The 20,413-nt window shown below is 38.3% G+C and overlaps 1 protein-coding gene across 1 annotated transcript in view; it reads right to left on the bottom strand.

The window, feature by feature from the left end:
- The window catches only part of TPD52 (tumor protein D52), a 127,875-nt gene that overhangs the window by 59,537 nt on the left and 47,925 nt on the right, over nucleotides 1-20,413 (bottom strand). The window contains exon 6 of the mRNA XM_056330270.1: nucleotides 8,415-8,596. Within this exon, the coding sequence (XP_056186245.1) occupies nucleotides 8,415-8,596 (182 nt within the window). The remainder of the gene's footprint in view (nucleotides 1-8,414; nucleotides 8,597-20,413) is intronic.

Genomic DNA, 20,413 nt, shown 5'->3' with positions numbered 1-20,413 from the left:
GATAATTTGGAACCAAAGAAGGGTGAGGGAGGAGCAAGGCAGTATCAAAAACATGTTAGCAACATGACACTGATGGATGTAAACTGTTTGAAGTTATAGGCACAAAGGCAATCCCTGTTATATAAACCGACCAGATTCTCCCAGGCTGCTTTCCTGGTCAGGTAAGTGTTCATGTTGACTAAATAAGATTATGTTAATAGGTATTTTAGTAATCATTTCTGCTTTAATTATGTATATAAATGAACAAATCTCAGGACAATTACTTATAAAGCTTTCCAACAGCATTATGAGAAGAAACATACCACATACTGCTATAACACGGCCACCTCTAAAACATGGCAACTGCTTAAAAACACACAACAAATCTGCAAATTCTAACAGTTCAGTAGAGAAACGGTGGTAAAAAGCTGAGCAGTAATATGTAAGCTAAAAAGGCTTACTAACTTATATAATACTGAATAGATATAATAATATAAAACTTTAATTATAAATGTAAAATCATATTTATATTTGAAATATATATTAGCAATCGGTATTGGAAAAAAGAATGCAGAGAACAAGCCTGGAAGGGGTACAAGTAGTAAACAACGGAGCACATGAACGAGGCAATGGCAGCAAAAGATGATGGAAGGAAGGAAGATAATGTATTCCCTGTAAGAGACTGGTTACACATTTTCTCCATCACCTTACAAGATTTTTTCTACAGTGTGGTTACTACTAGAAAGGCTTGTGAGAAAAAAAGACCAATCTGTTGGGAATGAAAACTGCAACAGAAGGAAAGCAATGAAGGAGGAAACAACCGATTTAATACTGATGAGCTAACAGCAACAATTTGTACACATAAATAAAACCAGAAAATACTGCTAGTACAGTTACTGTGTTCATTCTTCTCACTTACCAAAAGTGGGAGTTAAAAATAATTTTCCTCAGCAGACCTTGAGCCTCTTCTAAGCAAGACTACACCATGGAAATCAGAAGCAATTTTGCACACCAACCCAGCATGATGTGCACTTCATCAGTACTTTCAACATGCATTAATATTAATGTAAAAAAAATACTAAGTTTCAACAGGTTTTCAGTCTCATATGACATGTTTTTTCTGCATCTGCATGAGTCTGAAAATTGTACTTGCAAAAGCATCGTTTATTGTATAACTTGTACTGCTGGTTAGCAATTTCCTCTTTCCCCTTGAGAATTACACATAACAGATAGATGCTATTTTGCTGGCAACAGACAGTAAAAAGGAAGTAGACCACTGTAAAAACAAACATGTAAAACTAAAATCAGCATTACTGCAGCAAGAAATGTCTCCTGTATCTATCACAGTAATTACTTTTCTTTTTAAGCAGTAATAGTTCCATCAACATTTAAAGTTTTACATGAAAGCTGTCGCATGTACCAGCCTGCCAGAACAGCAACACTCCAGTAAGTATAGGATAGGGAAGAAATACATATTCTAAGGAAAACATCACTAAATCTCTCCACTGCCACCAGGTCTGTATCCTGCAGATGGCCCATACTGCTACTCAAAGACTTTTCTCCCAATTAGTCACAGACGCCAGGTTAAAGCGTAAATTTGATGCTTGTGATTCCTCTGGCAAAGGCCCTGAGGAAGGGAGCAGGGTGCCGGGTCTCTCTATCGGCCAGCCTCCTGCCAGTTGTCTGGTCTTTACTTAATTTTAAAAGAAAGAGTTAGAAAGGTTATGTCTTTAACATTGTCTCTCTAAACCTTTCCATAATAATCTTGCACCATTATCTACACAAAAGTCAGGAAAACTAGGGTCCAGCAGGCAAAGGGTGAATTTACCACACACCAACATCTTCCCATGTGCAAGTATCTTTGCTGCACATGAGAGTAGTTTACTTGGTGCTTTGTGCGAGGTAGCTCCTTCTGGTTGAAAGATGCACTAATTGTTCCAGAAGCATATTCACATGGCATCAAAATGGGATAGTTGGCTCCAAAGTCACCCTCCGGCCTAACATGCCGTGACTTTATTTAATACGCAAACTGGAACTAAACCAAATGGTGCCTTCTTGTGCCTCCCTCCTGCACAAAATCTCCCTCCATGCACCTCTGGGTTTTTTTCAGAAATTGATTTTTTTTTAATCTTACAAGATCTTTTAAACAGTTTCAACTATCACTAATAAATTTAAAGACTGTCTTAATCAAACAAATGTGCTGGAAAACAGGCAGCCTTATTCACATTACCCAGTCTAAAAAGAAACATTGTTTTAATTGGATTCCATTCTGCCTTATCTATAAAATATTTTAAAAATAGAAGAAAAAGAGAAGAATTTAAAACGTTTCCCAAATAAAATTAACCCTGGCAGCCATTCAAACCACGTAAATATTTTGATATAATTTACAGAAACAGCATTAGGTAATGTTTTATGACGCTCATTAAGCTGTCATGTTCTAAATCACAACTGGCATCAAATGATTTCTTCCCTCCTCTACTACTTAAGTTTGGCAAATACGCACTGTATAAAAGGTGTCAAGTAAAATCGCCACAGGATATACTGGAAATCCCTGCACCAGCTGCATACTCAAAACATAAAGGAAGTGTCTTTCTGATCCTACAGCCTGATAATACTGGAGTTGCTGGAGGGTTACAGCAGTCTTTGAAAATAAAGCTTCATTACATTGGCATGGAGAGGTGCAGTTTAATCCTTTGGAAGCTGGTCCTGCAATCCTACATTTCAGAAAATTGCTGAAAGCCATTGTGCTTTTGATGGGAACTGGTCATTAACAGTACAGGTGCAGACCATGCAACAGGCAGTGTCAGCACAACCCCTTCCCACATTTTCTGGTTCTTAAGAATTCCATCTGATAATGGCAGAAGCAGGCTGTAACAGCACCTTTTTGCCATGGATTAAGTTGTTGCTCAATTGGAGATCTAAGGCAGACACTTTCCTCTTTAGGACTTCATTTCCTCTGCATGTTAAAAGAAAAAAGAAAATACACCACTTTCTTCCTATAGCTGAAAAGTTACTTCACCCTTACTTCCTACAGACCCTTTCTCATTTGTATACACTCTGGATGCTTTACAGAATTGCTGTATGTTGATGGCATAAAATGCAAACTTAATACAGCATTTAAGTCAAAGTGTATTAAAGAAGCATGTTTGTACTAATTACAGTATATTTAGTACAGCACATATTAAATAAAACCTTGAAATCATAAGGGTAATAAATATTCTTGTCACATTAAATAAATAACAAAATGCCATTGATATTTATAATCAAATGCACCCTTGTCCAACCCTGTGAGATTTTGCCAGTATCTTTTATCTAAGCAAACTGATGCATGCTTCCTATCTCAATACCATCAATGTTGATAATGAAATATATTCTTTGCCATCCTGTGAAAACAGCTTTCCCAGAGAGGATAGGAAGAAGGAAACAAACAGTGAAACCCAAAAGGAAATAGTTAGCAGGTTCTTCAAATGTTTATACGATTTGAATTTTCTATTATTATTGTTCTAAGGTTTCTTATACTTAATAGTTTGTGGTGTTTTCTTTTATCTGTTTTTGTGTTGGTTTGTTTTTTTTTAAAGGCTGAAGTTTACTTTAGAAGAACTGATGGGGAAAAAAAAATTATGTAGTTACTTCAAATCTTCCAAGTGAGGGACACCTTTTTTTGTAGTTGCTCTTTTACACAAGACAGTCTTGAGAAAGAAAGAATCCTTTCTTATGGCCACATGGTGGTAATGCTACAGGGTCTTTCACTTAGACATTCCAAGAAATCACAACTGTCAGGATCAGGACGCAGCAGTTTAAGAGAACAAGTTTTACAAACAAGAACCTCTTGTAGGTTTTTTGTTTATTTTCAAGTAACTTCTAGTCAAAGAGCGAAGGACATTATACAACAAAAAGAAAACTGTATTATAGTATCGTGAAAGTAGTTGAGTTCTGGTGAGAAAAAGCTAAACAACCTAGGAAATATCAACAGCACATGTCCTTGTAAAGATACCTTTTTACATAAATGCAAGAGTTTTTTTTCCTTTAAAGATGATAAACTAGTATTTTGAAGGAGTTGCCAAATACCTGAAAAGACAACACAGTAAACCCAAAGATCAGCATCAGAATACAGGTTCTCGAAGAGCCATGCTCTCAAAACTGACTTCATAAAAATGATATCATGAAGTTCTGTGTCTGAAGATTAAATCTGGTTCTTCTGTCCTGAACTGATGGCCTTCAAGAAATCATCTGTTATCTGTAAATTAAAATGCCCACTCTTCTCCTTGACACGAACAATAAACACTTTGCAAATAAACCAGTGAACAGTTCTGATTACATCACATACAATATGGTGATAAGGTCACTTTTGTCAGCAAGTGAATTAACTAAAATAACAGTAACAAAGTCTTACTGCAGTCACCAATTTAAGCTGGTATAGATCTAAATACACACTGCAAATTCCACCCAGTTACTTTCAAGCTTTGGTAGAAGATATTCTAGCACTAGTTTGACCTTTATTCTGATGATCAAATGCAGTTACTGCCTTCCAAAGAGAAGCCAGTGTCCATCAAAAGACTCTAAGCCTTCACGCTTACTAAGACACTGGCATATGAAAAGACTGTATTTGTTTTGATTAGACAAACTTTACTCTGTAAATCCATGAGCTGCTGCCTTTATAAGCAGATCAAAGCAATTGTACAAGCAAAGGCATAAGTCTTCCCACTACTTTTTAATAAGCAGGAGACCCAAACTCAGCAGCACCTGAATGCTATTGATGACATACACAGCTAGCCAAGACAGCAGTTTTCTGTGTTTATTTTTGATTCCATGAGTAGTTTGCAAATATTGTGTTACAAATCCCAGTTAGAAAGGAACTGGTACAACCGTGTTTATGACACAGCACCTTATGACAAGCTAAAGATAAACAACAGAACAAAAGATTGCACGTGACTGCAATTTTTTGCAAATCCAGGTAAATTTTAGAAATTGCAATTCCACAAACACAATGAATTGGAAAAGGTGGCAAGTTTTATTTATCTATTTTCTTACACAAATATTTTTATTTAGAGGATTAAGTCCATATAGCATTTAAACACTTAATTAGTCAGAGACAAATTCAGGTTCCTGGACTGAAATGAGGAGAAAAGGGATTTGAATCAGTCACCTACATCTCAAATGAATGCTCTAAGTCCATCAAACCCAAAGCATCATCACTACCACTTCCACTGCCACTACATTCTCAATGTTGTAAATGCTGTCTGTATTGTTTTGTGAACTACCACCTTTAGTTCCAAATTTTATTTCATAAGAAAAAAAATGCTCAGGCTATTAATTACCCTCTCTCCACTCCCGCTCAAAAGCAGTGAGAAGGAAGTAGAAACAAGCCTTAGGTGGATCTGCTTGTTTTCATCATTGTAACAGGCGGCCAAAAATGTAACTGGCCTAAGACAGTCTCAGCCCCAGCCTTATTACGCTCCCAGCATCAATGGACAACTGACTGAGGCATCTGCTCCAACAGCAGTTTTCCCAGGCCTCATTTTCCCCTGTACCCTCCAACATGCACCACAAAAAAAAGACATACAACACTAATTAGGAAGAAGATGAGAGCAGGGAAGGAGTTGACAGACACTTGTCTGCCTGGGAGCTTTTTTAGGAAGACCTATTTCGTCACTGGCCCCCAATTTGTCTTGCCACCCAAGTGTCCCAGAGCACCATGACAAAATGAGCTATTAACACCACACAAGGAAACAAGTAAGCAGCAGGCTCAGCATGAATCGTAGTTAGGGATTTGAAGAGAACGTACAAAGTTGCCTGCTCCCCAAACCTGGGAGGAAGCACGCAAGCAAACATGGGACAAGGCAAAGGGGGCAGCACTGGAAGCAAGGATGGGGCATGAGTGCATGGAGCCTTGCTATGAACCATGCCAGGAAGCAGTTGAGAGCTATGGGTCACAATCAGAGAGGAGACCAAGACAGACAGCGTCACAGTGGATGTCTGCTATGGGCTGCCTGATCAGAAAGAGCAAGTGGATGAAGCCTCATTCAAACAACCAGAAGCCATCTCATGACTGCAGGCCCTGATTCTCACAGGGGACTTCAGATGTCCTGATGTCTGCTCAAGCAGAAACAAACACAGAGCAGAACAAGCAATCCAGAGTGAGTGCCCTGGCATCATCCTTTGCCACAAGTGCCAGACAGCCCAGCCAGGGCAGGTCTCCCGCCAGACACGTTACTCAGGGCAGGAGAACACTGTCTGGGAACATGGTAGCTGATGGCAGCCTCAGCTGCAGTGACCACCAATGCCAAGAGCTTACAAACTGAAGGAAAGTGAGAAAGACAAGTGGCAGAAGAGAGATCTGGGCTCCAGGACATTACTTTGGTTTATTCAGGGTAGACAAGTGTCCTGGCTTCAGTTGGGACAGAGATAATTTTCTTCTTAGTAGCTGGTGCAGTGCTGTGTTTTGGATTTGGTGTGAGAACAATGTTGGTAACACACTTACCTTTTAAGCTGTTGCTGGGTGATGTTTATACTCAGTCAAGGACTTTTCAGTTTCCCGGGCCCTGCCAGCGAGAGGGCTGGAGGGGCACAGGACATTGGGAGGGGACACAGCCAGGACAGGCGACCCAAACTAGCCAAAGGGATATTCCATACCATGGGATGTCATACTCAGCAATAAAAGCTGGGGTTAGAAGAAGTAAGGGGGGGACATCCAGAATTATGGCATTTGTCTTCCCAAATAACGGTTACACGTGATGGAGCCCCGCTTTCCTGGGGATGGCTGAACACCTGCCTGCCCATGGGAAGCAGTGAATGAATTCCTTGCTTTGCTTTGCTTGCATGTGCAGCTTTTACTTTACCTATTCAACTGTCTTTACCTCAATCCACAGGTTTTCTCACTTTTATTCTTCTCCTTGTCTCCCCCATCCCGCTGTGGGGAGAGCGAAGAAGCATGTGGAGCTTTGTCGCCAGCTAGGGTTAAACCATGACAAGAAGCTCTCCCGACTTGAAAAGGTGCCCAGAGAGAGGCCATTGATCCATAAGGAACTGATAAATTCATCAATGCTCTACAGTGGTCTTCCCCAACGTTCAAAAGTTGAGCTGGCCTGGCAGAAGGACAGCTCAGCTGAACAGGGAGCTTCAGTCTGAACTCTACCATAAAAACAAAATGAATGGCCACAGACTGAGATGAATGCAGAAGCATTCCTCAGACGTGCAAGAATGGACTGGGAAAGGCAAAGCTTATCTAGATTTAGAATAGCAAGAGATACAAAGAGCAACAAGGATTTTACCACTACAGCAGCAGCAAAAGACAGAAAATCTTCTGCTGATGCCAAATGTGACAGGCATAAAGGACACTGCTCATCCTGGGCCATCAATCACATATGCTTTAAAAGTCACAGACCTATCCAAAAAAGGAAGTTGAGTATACAATGCTCTGATAAAATACTATCACAAACTTGCACAGTAACGTGATTATTTCTGTTAAATCTTGTTTTTTTAAAAAAAAACCCAACTATTTCAGAACTGCTTATCACAGGAACACGATTTAGACACAGTGACCTTGCTGATTAACAATGATATTCCTCCTCTCTCAAGGAAAAAAAGAAAGAGGGAAAAAGAGATGGACCAATAATAGTGATGTTATGAATTCGAACACATGGTATTTTGCCTACATATTAAAAACTAAGCATTAAAGCAACCTGGAGACAAATTAAATAGACAAGATATTCTTGAATAGTACATAATCATGAGGCGCTAAAGACAGTTTAGTAACCTTACAAATGCCGCTTCCACTAGAATTTGTTGCTTTCTTACCTTTTAGCTCTAACTACTGCATTCCCCAGCACACCTGTTCTAGTTCCACCACAGCTGTTCTAGTTCAGGACACACAGTGGAACCTGCCACCAAAGTCTATACAAAATCTTCTTCTACAATATATTTGACCACATTAGCACTGATCATCTCTTATAAACAGTATTATCACAAATAATGTGTAAACTCCCTAGTACATCACCTCACGTATATACATTTAGCACAGAAAGTTCTTGCCTAAGGAGGCTTACCATTTACATGGGATTAAATTTCCACATCCACAAAACTCTCAAGTATTTCAATAGTTAGTGCTTGTTTTAACAACTCAGATGATAGTGATGTCCCCTCTCCTCAGTGACAAAACACCCAGTAACTTCCCTTGGTCATCATAAGCTGGAAAAATGTAGATAGCAACAATGCAAACTTGCAAAGGAATCTGCATTCAAGATGATGTCTGAGCTATCCAGATTTGTCTGTGACCATACTTTTATTCTGCACAACATGTTAACTTCTACGGTTTAAACCACAAAATTCATATGAACTACCCAAGCTCAGTCCAGAAGATGGTCAAATCCCATTAACTAAGAATTTCAGTATGTCATTCACATATGTTAATTGCTTACCATAAGTTTATTACTTACTTCCCATCCACTCCTGGTCTTTTGCACACACAGTGAAACTTGCCACCAAAATCTATATAAAGATCATCTTCCACAACATGAAATATTCGACCAATGGCAATTTTATCTTTGGCAGGTCCCATCTGAATTAAAGGAGAGCGTCTCAACATAGATGCAAAGGATTCCGATTTCTCTGAAGGAACCTACAAATAAATAATAATAAAAAAACATTTCAGAAAACATACTCTCAGAAGGAGGAAGTAAATTAAACTTAACACACAAAATTTATTCACTAAATTACAAGCAAAGATTTCAAGTGTCTGGCACATTTTTAGTAAAGACTTCTAAGAAGGCACCTGATACATTTCTCCAGCCCCAAACATTTTACCCATTAAAGGTAAAGCTTTCATTAATTCAGTCACACAAAAACATAATTTGGATCTCCTGAAAACATCTGCCAGTTCTACTATTGATTACATAAGTTGATTTGAAAATGCATTCCCAATGTTAGGAGATGCTCCTGAAAAAGAACATCTGTCATGTCTTTGGTGAAAACCAAAACAGAATTAGTACCTTGCAGCTATTCATGCAGCTGTTTAATAATGAATAATACTTAAATCTTTGTTTTAAAGAACAAAACCATTTTGGCAAAGCAGCAAAAGTAGAAGGCATGCACAGGACTGATACAACACATTAAAAAATTCTAAACCATCACCTTTTAGTAGGGCCTGTAGCAACAGAAAATGGGGTAATAGCTTTAAACTAGAAGAGGGTAGATTTAGATTAGATATTAGGAAGAAATTCTTTACTGTGAGGGTGGTGAGGCACTGGCACAGGTTGCCCAGAGAAGCTGTGGATGCCCCATCCCTGGAATTGGCTGGATGGGGCCTTGAGCAACCTGGTCCAGTGGAAGGTGTCCCTGCCCATGGCAGGAGGGTAGGAACTAGATGACCTTTAAAGGTCCCTTTCAATCCAAACCATTCTGTGATTCTCTCATTTTTCACCTACAATATCAAAGTAAATATTTTAATTCATTAACTAACTAAATAAAATGCCAGTTTCTTCTTAAGAGAGCTTTTGGAAAATGGAAGAACATAAATCCTCCTGCTCTTTCTCATGGAGACATCTCTGTCCTGTGATCTGAAAAACCTGACTATCACAGGCTACGCATTGTATGTTAGGTGAAAATACCCAGTTGTATCTAAGTGAGACTCATTCTCAGATACACCTTCCCTGACAGACTAAATTTGACCACTTTTTAAGATGTGAAATTCAATTAGTAAGAAAAACCTTCTTGCCAGTAACAAATGAAAGGGTCAACACATTTTGGAAGCAACACGTACCTGAAATCTGAAAGTGAAACTAAGGAAATAATTCCATAGATGGATAAACAGATTAAAAAATGAAATTAATTTCCCCCCGCATCTGGTGGTAATTAACTGATCCAATAATTACTTCATGCAAAATTTCAGACTAATTTCAAGCCAGCAGAAGAGCTAATAAGAAAAAAAATAATCAAGCAATTGAACGTTTAAAGATCTGTTGGCTTCCATGACACACTTTCCCATTGACCACTTCAAGTGAATGCTGAAAATCCATCTATATTCTGTGTGAACAGAGAATAATGCCATTGTTTCCCACTTGTACATTTGGAAGCTTTTGTTCTTGGGGAAGTCAAAACAAGAGACAGTTTTGAATTACACCTCTGCTGGAAGGCACAAACAGCATGGGTTGTTCTGACATGACATAGCCTCAGGAATTACAAGCTAGAGATCTGACACCTGATAAATCTGCTGCTTTAGAAACAGGAACTATTAAATGTAGCATCCCAAGGACAAGGGCTGGACAAAGTGCAACGTCTGCACAGGTGTATGCACACACACCACAAAAACAAGGGTGACAGTAGAACACAAACAGAGCAATAGGATTTTAAACAGAAAAGCTAGTATCAGATAAGGTTCCAAACAGGTTTGTTTGAATTTCACAATGCAGTTTAAATTCAAATAGATGAAAATTAATTTTACAGGATGCATTTGTAAGTGCTCCAAGAATACATGCAAAACAGTGGAAGCAATAAAAGGAAGTATTTAAATGAGATTCATGATATGAATTGAGGGGGCAGCAGCAGTCTAGATGCAACTTTAAATCCATGTATAAGCCATAAGCTAAAAGTAAACATTTCAAAATTAACACCCCCTAAAAATTACTCCATCTGGGCACGAGATCATAAATCAATCCTCATACTGAAATGCCAAAACCTGTTTTAAAGGAAACTGAGGTACAACAAAGTGCAAAATGTAATAGTCTTCCACCAGCTTTTTCACTATGAACTCTAGTGAGTTTGCAGAATCATCCGATTGGTTTGGAACTCAACTGTTTGCTCCTGTAAAGTAACAGAACACTTTTCCACTATCCTGTACGCACATAATCATTGTTTTCAAAAATGATACATCTCATCTTGACTATGCCTTGCCACTCAACACCAAGTTACTGCAGTCAAATACAACAAAACTCGACGGTCAACTACTTTATCCATTGAATTGATTGTTCAATTCCCCACTTCCCTAACCAGTGTTACCGCATTTCTCTGTCTTTCACACCTGACTTAAGTCAATTTGTCTAGGGAAGATGATGCCAATGAAAACAATCATCCAGAAAGTGATAGCAGGAATGCTCATAGCAGAGGATTTCTAGTAGATGCTCTGTCTCTCAGATGGATGTAGCTGAGTGCTACAAACAAAAACAACTTCCCAATTAAGAGTTAACATTATCAAAGGGAGATGCCTGCAGGGACTTAAGAAATACACATATGTAAATGCAGAAGGGCAGCATATACGATACTGAAGAGATGCACACAAGCACAGTATCATCAGCTGGCAGAGATGCTGGCTTTTCAGGAACCAGTGTTTCAGAATAAATCATCTTTCCAAATACTTTTGCTGCTCCATCTATGAGACCAAACATCTGACAAAAATCTTTCTGCAGTCCTCCAAAATCTCTGTTAAGTCTTCTAAATTTAGAATACAAGTCTATGTGTTTAAACCAACCAAGCAGGCACCACCACCATGCCCTCTCTTGCCCTCTCTACTCCCTCCAAGACAACTCCTGTCCCCTTATGCCACCACTGAAACTTGTACTACCCCAGAGTAAGCCTGTTTCAGGAATGTAACAAAGAGAAGCTATTTACTTTCTTGTAAGGACGGTTTTCTGTTGGTCTCAGTTCCAAACTAGATCACCAAAGGACCAAGCGAGTATCAGAATGAACAAACAAGAGTGTGAGAGTGCCCACAAACAAGTACAAAGTTAAGAACAAGGCAGCAACATACAAACTCAGGATGATACAGACTACTATAATTTCATCCCAGAATATTTTCAGCTATCCTTCATAGCAAGGCAAACTAATAAGAAAATTGGTTTAGGGAAAAAAACACACCAAAATCCTACTACTAATAATTATAAAAAAAACACCAAAAAAGGCAGATGTTACCATTGTAGGCTAATGCATATATACTCCCCACTAAGTTCAAGTCTTTCTTTTCATATTTCAACAGGATGTGAGGAGGTCCACCCATGGTTTGGATTAATTTAATGAATGCTAGCAGAATCACACACTACGCTAGATGATCAATTTCCATTAACTGAACTGCTTTTTCTTATATGTAGATCAACTGGAAAAAAAAAAACCCAACAAACAAACAGTGAGCTAGTAGAGAGGATCAAGAGAACTTCTGATTTTAGTTTGAAGATTTTCCTAAGTTATCTAGAAAGATGACATTAGTAATGGCCATTGAACATGCTGAGCAATAGTGAGGCTTTTTTTAACCAACAGAACAATATACAGTAAATTCCTTCATCTCTCGGCAATTATACTTGTTAAATGGCATTCACCTCATTCTTGTTGCCTTCATACAGTGGCACACACAGTAGGCTCCGTACCCTAAAAAAATGTTGCTTGTGAAATTTTTATCTCCACATCCTGAAGACGGTTACACCAACATCCTATGGATTTCCTGGTTTTATCACCTATAAATGGTCCATTCTAGTTAACAACATCCCTCTCCTTTATCTCTCTGGCAGGAAAAAATACAGATACAAAATTCTTCCCATTTGCAAACTTGCCTATGAAATAATCTCTGTACACAACCCACAAGGGCCATCTTTACACACTGACAGATGTGGTCATTCCTTATTAGAACAGAGATTAAACTCACTAAGATACAGATGTTATGTACAAATAAATCCTTGGTCATTCTTCACTGTGGACAGTTTTCCAAGAAGCCACCTGGAATCTGTTTGAATTCTAACACAGCTCTACAAGTCTGCAGCATTCTCCATTCCACCACCTGGAGAGGAAATTCTCAATAGCAGAAGTATCTGATTTACATACACAAGAATTCTCAAGAAACTCCACTGGCTACTGCCATCAAGGATTCTTTTGTGGACAGTCTAGAAATAGAGTGAGCTAAAACACAGTGTCTTCTACAGTTTTCTACATAACCTCAAGGAGATCTCATTAAACAGTAATTACCTCAAGCATTTAAAGAGATTTAATGACATTTTGAGTACTTTCCTCCATGATTTCTAAATCTCCTTAACTGGCTTCCCACATTAGCACTACAGAAAAAGAAGACTTTAAGATAACAGGGCAACATACTTTATTAAGCACTCTTCTGATTCTCAAGGAGCGTTAGGCACACAGCTGTGATAGATAATGCATCAACAACATGTCAAGTTGCAAAAATTGAAGAATATTACAAAATTCAGACACACAAAGGGCACATTCTTCTAAAGAACCTGAAGTATAAAGGCATTTTCCCCCTACTCCTTCTTAAATGCCTAACTTGCTTGATTTTCCATCCAATTTCTCGGGTTTAAGTTTTTTCACAAATACTTGGATGCCATTCACTTTCTGTGTGCATAGTGCAGTAAAAACCAGTAACCCTTTCAATAACAGAATACTCTGCAAGATGATATATATTAACCAGAGAGTGGAAAAAGTCATAGATCTAAACCCCAGTAAGATCCAAATGAAAGAAGTTACTCCAATGGAGGATGTAACATACTATTTCTGGAGCAAAACCTATGACTATACGAACAGGGTGGTCCTATCCCACCCACTAAGCAATAAGTTTTTAAAACCCTAGCTACACGTTTTATGTTTGCTTGCAAAGGCAAGTATCATGTATGTTGGAATGTGAGAGATAAGGATAAACATGGGGAAGTAGGATGGGAGATTGGTAATCTGACTGCTACAGTTAATGGGTGAATGACATCAAACAGCATGCAAAGAACACAACCCTCCATAATTAGCAAATTTGTGTTCCTCAGCACTGTCATCCATAGCTAGAAAGATTTTTCTGTCCAAAACTAGTTACACAAAACAACAAAATGGGAAAACTGATTTGCAGCAACAAGTTAGTACAATGCCACAATAGGTAGAGGCCCAATGGATTTGAGATACTCAAAACTTGACTGGAAAAGGCCTTGAGCCACTTGAACCAAGTCTGCCCTGCTTGGAGCAATGGGTCTGAACAGATGACCTCCTGAGATCACTTTCAACTTATTTAATTTAGGAAGACTGGGAGCCTGCTATAAAGAATATTAAAACAAAACCCAATACATTAAGCTACTCTCTGACCAAGTACATACTGATAAGGCACTTAATTCAACCAAGCAACCTAAAGAAATTTCACAATCTACGAGCCTACCAGACCTCAGTTTTCCATACCTTGTAACTACTAAAAGTGTGCAGTTGCTTAGATGTTAGATGTTGCGCACCTAAATCCCAGGATTTTTTAAAAAAGTTGTTGTAGGCATTACTAGGGTAACAGGTCACAGTGATTCATGCAGTTCATTTACCAAACTCCTCTTGGGTGTACTTTTAATACTTTTTTACTCAGAGGGCTTGTTGCATTCAAGTCAAAACTCCACTGTGCAGAAGGATATCACCTTAAAGGCAACAGGACCAACTCAGTATACTGCAAAAATCTGACATCCAACAGTCAACAGCCTTCCATCCAGAAGCAGCATAACAAGCATTGCCAGCTCAAATGTTCTCCTAAATTTATCAAAGAACAAGCATCAAGCTTTGTTTTCACGACCATGGTTTCCCTGCACACTGAAGTTGTTGCAAGAAATGAGGGCGAAGCCTTCAGGAGGAGCACTGAGAGGACTGACACATGATTACAGTGACTGAAATTTCAACATACAAGCAATTACAGCTCAAAGTAATTTCTCTGGGTGCCGCCACCTTTTCATACATTAAACTATTTGGTCTAATGCTGATGACTCTTTATTGAGAAGTCAAATACATCTTATTCTGGTCTCAGAATATAATTATTCAAATTTTAGGCCTCAGGCCCTTATCTCAGAGATGTACAGCTCTCAGTCTCCCCTCAACCAAATCAATTCAGGAAACAAAATCTGAAAAATACTTGTACTTGCCATATACAGTACATGACTCGCTTATATTTTGTAGTATTGGGAGAAATCAGAAGTCTAAGACAAAATAGAACTCTGGAGCATCACTTGGAGTTTCATGTGAACAGTTATACAAAGACAGGAATCATCTCTTCAGTATGACATGCACCTCCTCTTCTCCATCTCCATTCCACCCTTTGAAAAAGAGACATTCGCAGAAAATACAAAATTACCTGTTATCCTCTTATTTGCAAAAAGCATTTGTCTCAAGTAGTATTAAAAAGGACAATTTGCAAATCGCTAGCACAATATACATTATGCACACATGCAGAATACACACCACAGACACCATCTTGATGCTCCAGTGTCCAAGAGGTGTATAAGGCTATTTAGCCTTTTTTGAAGCCTGATGTTTAACTCTGCAGTATATACTAAGGCAAGTATTAAAATGCTGTTGTTTAAAAAACCCAAATGTTCATGGATAAAGCAGACATGAAACTATGCATGTAACAGAAAACATGTAGGTTATTCTTATACAACTCTGCATAATGCAAACTAGGACACAAGTTTTAACTAGTATACAAGTCATCAAATACAACTGCCATAAAATTCACCCAAGGCTCGTAAGTGACAGCACATCATCCCACTTACAGCACACAGTTACAATCAAAGACAGCATGAACTCAGCTTGTTCTTTTAAAGTCCACTGGTTTGCGTTTTTTCCCCACCATAATCTAGCTTTTTCCTCCCCGATTAGTGGCCTGAGGTTTTGCCTTATAAAAAAAAAAAAAACAAACCAAAACCCAAACAACTGACATTCATACTGTTGCCCAATAGATTCGACTTACAACCCAAATGGGGCAACCACAAAGATGAGGAAGCTCTCTTCAGCTTCCTTTGAACAAGAGATTTCTCCATTTTATTCTATACAAACAGATAAAAGTAAAGAACTAAGTAAACTTCTTGCTAACAAAAGGTCTTGAAGATTAACTACTATACAAAGCTGAAACAAAACCAAGATTTGTGTTATTTATTAAACCTACTGAAGGAAAATAGTCCGAAGAGAAAGCATAAAAGGAGGATCCATGACTCAAAGCAGAAAAAAATGCAGTGATTTAAGGAAAAATCTAAGATTAATGACTGCAAAGGCACAAAGAAGAGCTCTGAAAGCAGTCAAGGAGAAAACCAGAAGCTTCCCTGCTAGTAAGCAAGATATTTATAAAAAGCTTCATATGAATCACTTCCTACGCGAAGACTGTTACAAGGCTCAGTTTCTGTAAAGACAGCACTTGCACACCAATTTACACTATGATGACCTGAACCCTTTAAGGGAATTATTGTAGTTATAAGGATTCTAATATATACTAATATTGATTATTTAATATCTACAATCTAATAGAAGAAATATCAGTGCAACTAAAAATTCTAGCAGATGCCATATTCATTAATTTCCGCCCATACTTGAGTAGAGATTTGAATTGCACCCTCAATGGCAGCAAACCCCAAATTACATCATTTTGGAATAAACATAAACAGTGTCTATAACCATCTTTTTAAAGGAAAGTTATGAAAAAAGCAGGAGAGGGGAGAAGAAAACAGAACCACTTTTTAATACAATATGGTACTACAAAACCAGTACTCAAGAGCAGCATGTGAGCACTGAAAGTTTTTCCTCCAAAACTTCAAAGTTTAGAGGGGAAAAAACCTCAGACTTTATGATTGGAAAAAAGCAAAGGAAAACAGCTCTTTTTGCCTAGAAGAGGATGAGGGAAATTGACTGCTATGTTTTCATTCTTACCGTTATTAAATCTTTATTAACTTCAAAACCCTTGCATACTTAGGGTTTTAACTGTCCAGAGTTATTTCCCATCACAATCTTAAAACTACAAGTATCCCCAAAGAACTACCACAAAGCAAAGCAAACTTCTGCTGTTTCAATCAAGAGGAACATCCATACATTCTCCTCAGCGCAGCAAAGAAACATGGTTTTATTTTAGAAAGCAAATCAAAACTCTTCAGCCAAAAAGGCTGGAAGCAAAAAGCTGAAATTAGGCATTTAAGCATCTCTTGGTGAAAAGCAGTGACTAAGTGTTTTGGCAAAGCGTCATGTAAACTTCACTGTAGATATTAGGTTTTCTGATGACTAATTTACCGTGCAAGTCTAACAGCATTTTGTAAAGACCTGTTCATTAAAACTCTGGCTCATTTTTTTAAATGCTGCAGGATTAGACTTTAAGGAGCATAGGTACAGAAGTTAAGCTATCTCAACACTCACTGCTAACTTGAAGGTAAAATCTGGCAGTGACCTTCCTGCATGCAATGTGCTAGAAAGAAGTCTGTGTCCCAGTGCAACTTGGGAACACACCTGAAGTTCTGGAGAAGAGCACCCTCTCCCCTTGTGGAACATTTGAGAGAGCATGATCTACTCCGTAAGCCCTCTGTGCAGCTTGCCTTGGACAAAACAATCTGGCAATATTTTAAACCTTAGCTGTAAACCAGAGAACTTAAAGCTGCTCTTGCCGATCTATCTGAAACCAGCTGAGCTACAAGCCCGGCAAAATGAAGAGTATCTTACTTTATGTTTCAGTATAGTCCTAAGTAAACTATAATACTACTGAAAAAAAAAAAGCCTCTAGGAAATCCCATTTAGACAGTTATATTAAGTGGGTACCCAAGTTGTCTTTAGAAGTCAAAAACATCAAAAGTAATACTGGAATAGGAACTCTGATGCTTCTTTCTTACATGCATGTATTACAATTGATGCTTTTTTCTTAGAATGGTTTGGGTTGGAAGGAACCTTTGAAGATCAGCTAGTCCAACCACCTCTGTCATGGGCAGGGACATCTTTCACTAGGACAGGTTGCTTAAAGCCCCATCTAATGTGACCTTGAACACTTCCAATGATGGGGGTTCTACAACTTCCCTGGGCAACCTGTTCCAGTGTCCAACCACCCTCACCATTCTCCCTTTTGTCCAACCTAAACCTACTCTCCTTTACACCTGTATTTTAAAAACAATGCAAGATTCATCATATTCTATTTGATACCAGTTTATGTTCGTCCACACCCTTCCATCAAGTTCCAACTTTTGATACGCATTGCAATGCTGACCAATGAATACAGCATATTCCAAACCTAATTTTATTTTTGCATACAGAATAACTTCTAATTAAAAGTATTTCAGCTGTGCAGAGAGCACACAGTATACTTGTATGTATATATTTGTATATATATTGTCCTCATAATAATGAACAATGTAATCTTGTGAACTAAGCACATTTTTCAAAGAGATGTAAATAACAATTAACCAAATACATGGAGCACATTAACCAATAAAATACCCATGATGAAAACAACCTTTGTCTCTCAATTACATTCTTCAAGTAGGATCATGCAGATCTCAAAAGTAAAAAAGTCACAGAAAGGGGATTTGTACACCATGCATAATATTTAACAGGTTTTCCTGAACTGCACTTTTGTATCCAAACTTCTTTGCTGTCTAGAAATCTCTTTAAGTTCTTGTTAAGGCTCTCCGCACCTTCTTTCTACTTGAAGATGGATATTTCTTGTACTGCATCTAGATGATAAGTCTATTAACTGCTCTTCAAACTCATGAAAGAGCATAATTATTCAGAATACTTCGTAAAATGACGAGTCACCAGTGTCTTATTACAGGCTGCTAAATCAAGACTGTTCACAATACAAAAAACATACATTGCTTTTAATAGAATTAATAAACTAACCTTGTATGTCCTACAACATACTGCAGTATAATAGTAAATCTGAAGACAGGTGATTTTTTTTAGTCAATCATGGCTATACCTGCCCCTTATCAGAAGAGTCAAAGATACACTCTATTTTGTTTGAGTCTGAATTTTGTGGTATTACATACACCACCACACGTGACTAAAATTTAAAACTTTACTACTTTTTCCTGTGACTTTATCCAACTGTCCTTAGGAGGAATAGCATAAAACAATAGGGTACATCTGGGGAGGGGAAAGATACCACAGCTGTATCAAGAAAGTTAACCATCTACAGCTGCTTCTAGACCCTTTTTTAAAGCTTCTTCATCAATCAATTGCCCATTTAAAATACTAGAAAGCAGCAAAGTCATATAGCTAACACACTATCATGTTACCCAAATCACCACTGCTTACCCACAAATCTTATAAATGTACAATCTGCTGCACTAGTTGACTCAATACCAACTTATTTGTGTTTGTAGTAAAACGAAGGCTTTTCCAATTACCTTCACATTTTGATTGGGTACACAGTGCAGAATCTGCAAACCAAGACTTCCATAAAGAATTTCAAATGCAGCTTTGCAAATATGCTGTTGGCTAGCCAGAAGGATCATCTACTAAACAATGCTAAGCTAGGGATTTATTTCATAACACAAAATAGTACATAATCTGGTCACAATAGAGCTGCTTATTTTTCTTGAATTTAAATAACTTCTACCCATAACTTAAAACAAAAAGTATTTATGTCTTTCTTTCAAGGATTACTTTATAGCAAAAAATCGGAACATTGCAATGGTATCAATACAAGATTAATGAAACATGAAGGTTTCACAAAGGTGGAAAGAAAGAACGGATGAAAACACAGAGGTGAAGACAACAGTACAGAAAAAAATTTATTGATGTTCTGCTTTAAGGAATAAAAGAAGAGCTGAGTCTTATTACAATTTCTTTATTAGTAACAGGAAAGGAAACAAATTCAGTTAATTTATACTTATTTAAGTATTTTTACTACTTTATGTATATGGAAAGAGATGAAAAAAAACAGGAACCAGGAGGTGATTCCTACAATGCCCAGAACCTGTATGTCCATGGCTTTTCACATTCCTCCCACCTACCTCCAATTTACACATACTCCTCCCCTACGCCTGCACCAGTTCCTAAATGAGCTGGGATCAGCTATCTCAACAGTATGATTCCCACCCACGCTGAGGAGCACACAGACACCTGCCAGTGTGCGCTTACCAAAACTCACAGCCTGCGGAACACCCAAAGCGTCTAACTCTCCTCCAGTGCAACTCTGAACAGAAATCACCTAGTCTCTCTATCAGGGAAAGCAGGTGAACCTACTGCATGGATTACAGCAAAAACAAAATCATGCCAGCACACACAGACCTATGAACAGCCCACAGTGTTTTGGGCCCAACATCTGCCTGTGCAGCTAGATTGCTTAGACATAACTCTGCATCACGTCTCTGAGCAATGGTATCTGTGTCCTCGCATTTTAGGCTGCTCTACAGGGCTGCCATGCTGAAACAGGACACTGGCAACGCCACACAACAGCACTTTCTTATCTTCAGCCTGACAGTTTCTCCATTTATCTCAATCCTGCCCTTCCAGGCTCTTTTTTTCCAGTCTCCTGGGGGGCAGGATACTGTTTCAATAGTCACAGTAGGAGAATAATTGGGATCTCCCACAGCAACAGTGGATGTAAATATCCTGTTGATAACAAGCACTAGGACAGATTTCAGTGCCCATTTAACCTTTACATTATGCTTCCATACACCTTCTTCTAGATATCTCACATGATAAAAAAGAGGCTGCTGGCATTCACTTGCTTTTCTCCATGACTCTGACA

This window comes from Falco biarmicus, chromosome 3, assembly GCF_023638135.1.
Source record: "Falco biarmicus isolate bFalBia1 chromosome 3, bFalBia1.pri, whole genome shotgun sequence".
NCBI lineage: Eukaryota > Metazoa > Chordata > Aves > Falconiformes > Falconidae > Falco > Falco biarmicus.
Note: the sequence above shows the minus strand (reverse complement) of the source record. Positions and strands in the feature narration are given on the sequence as shown.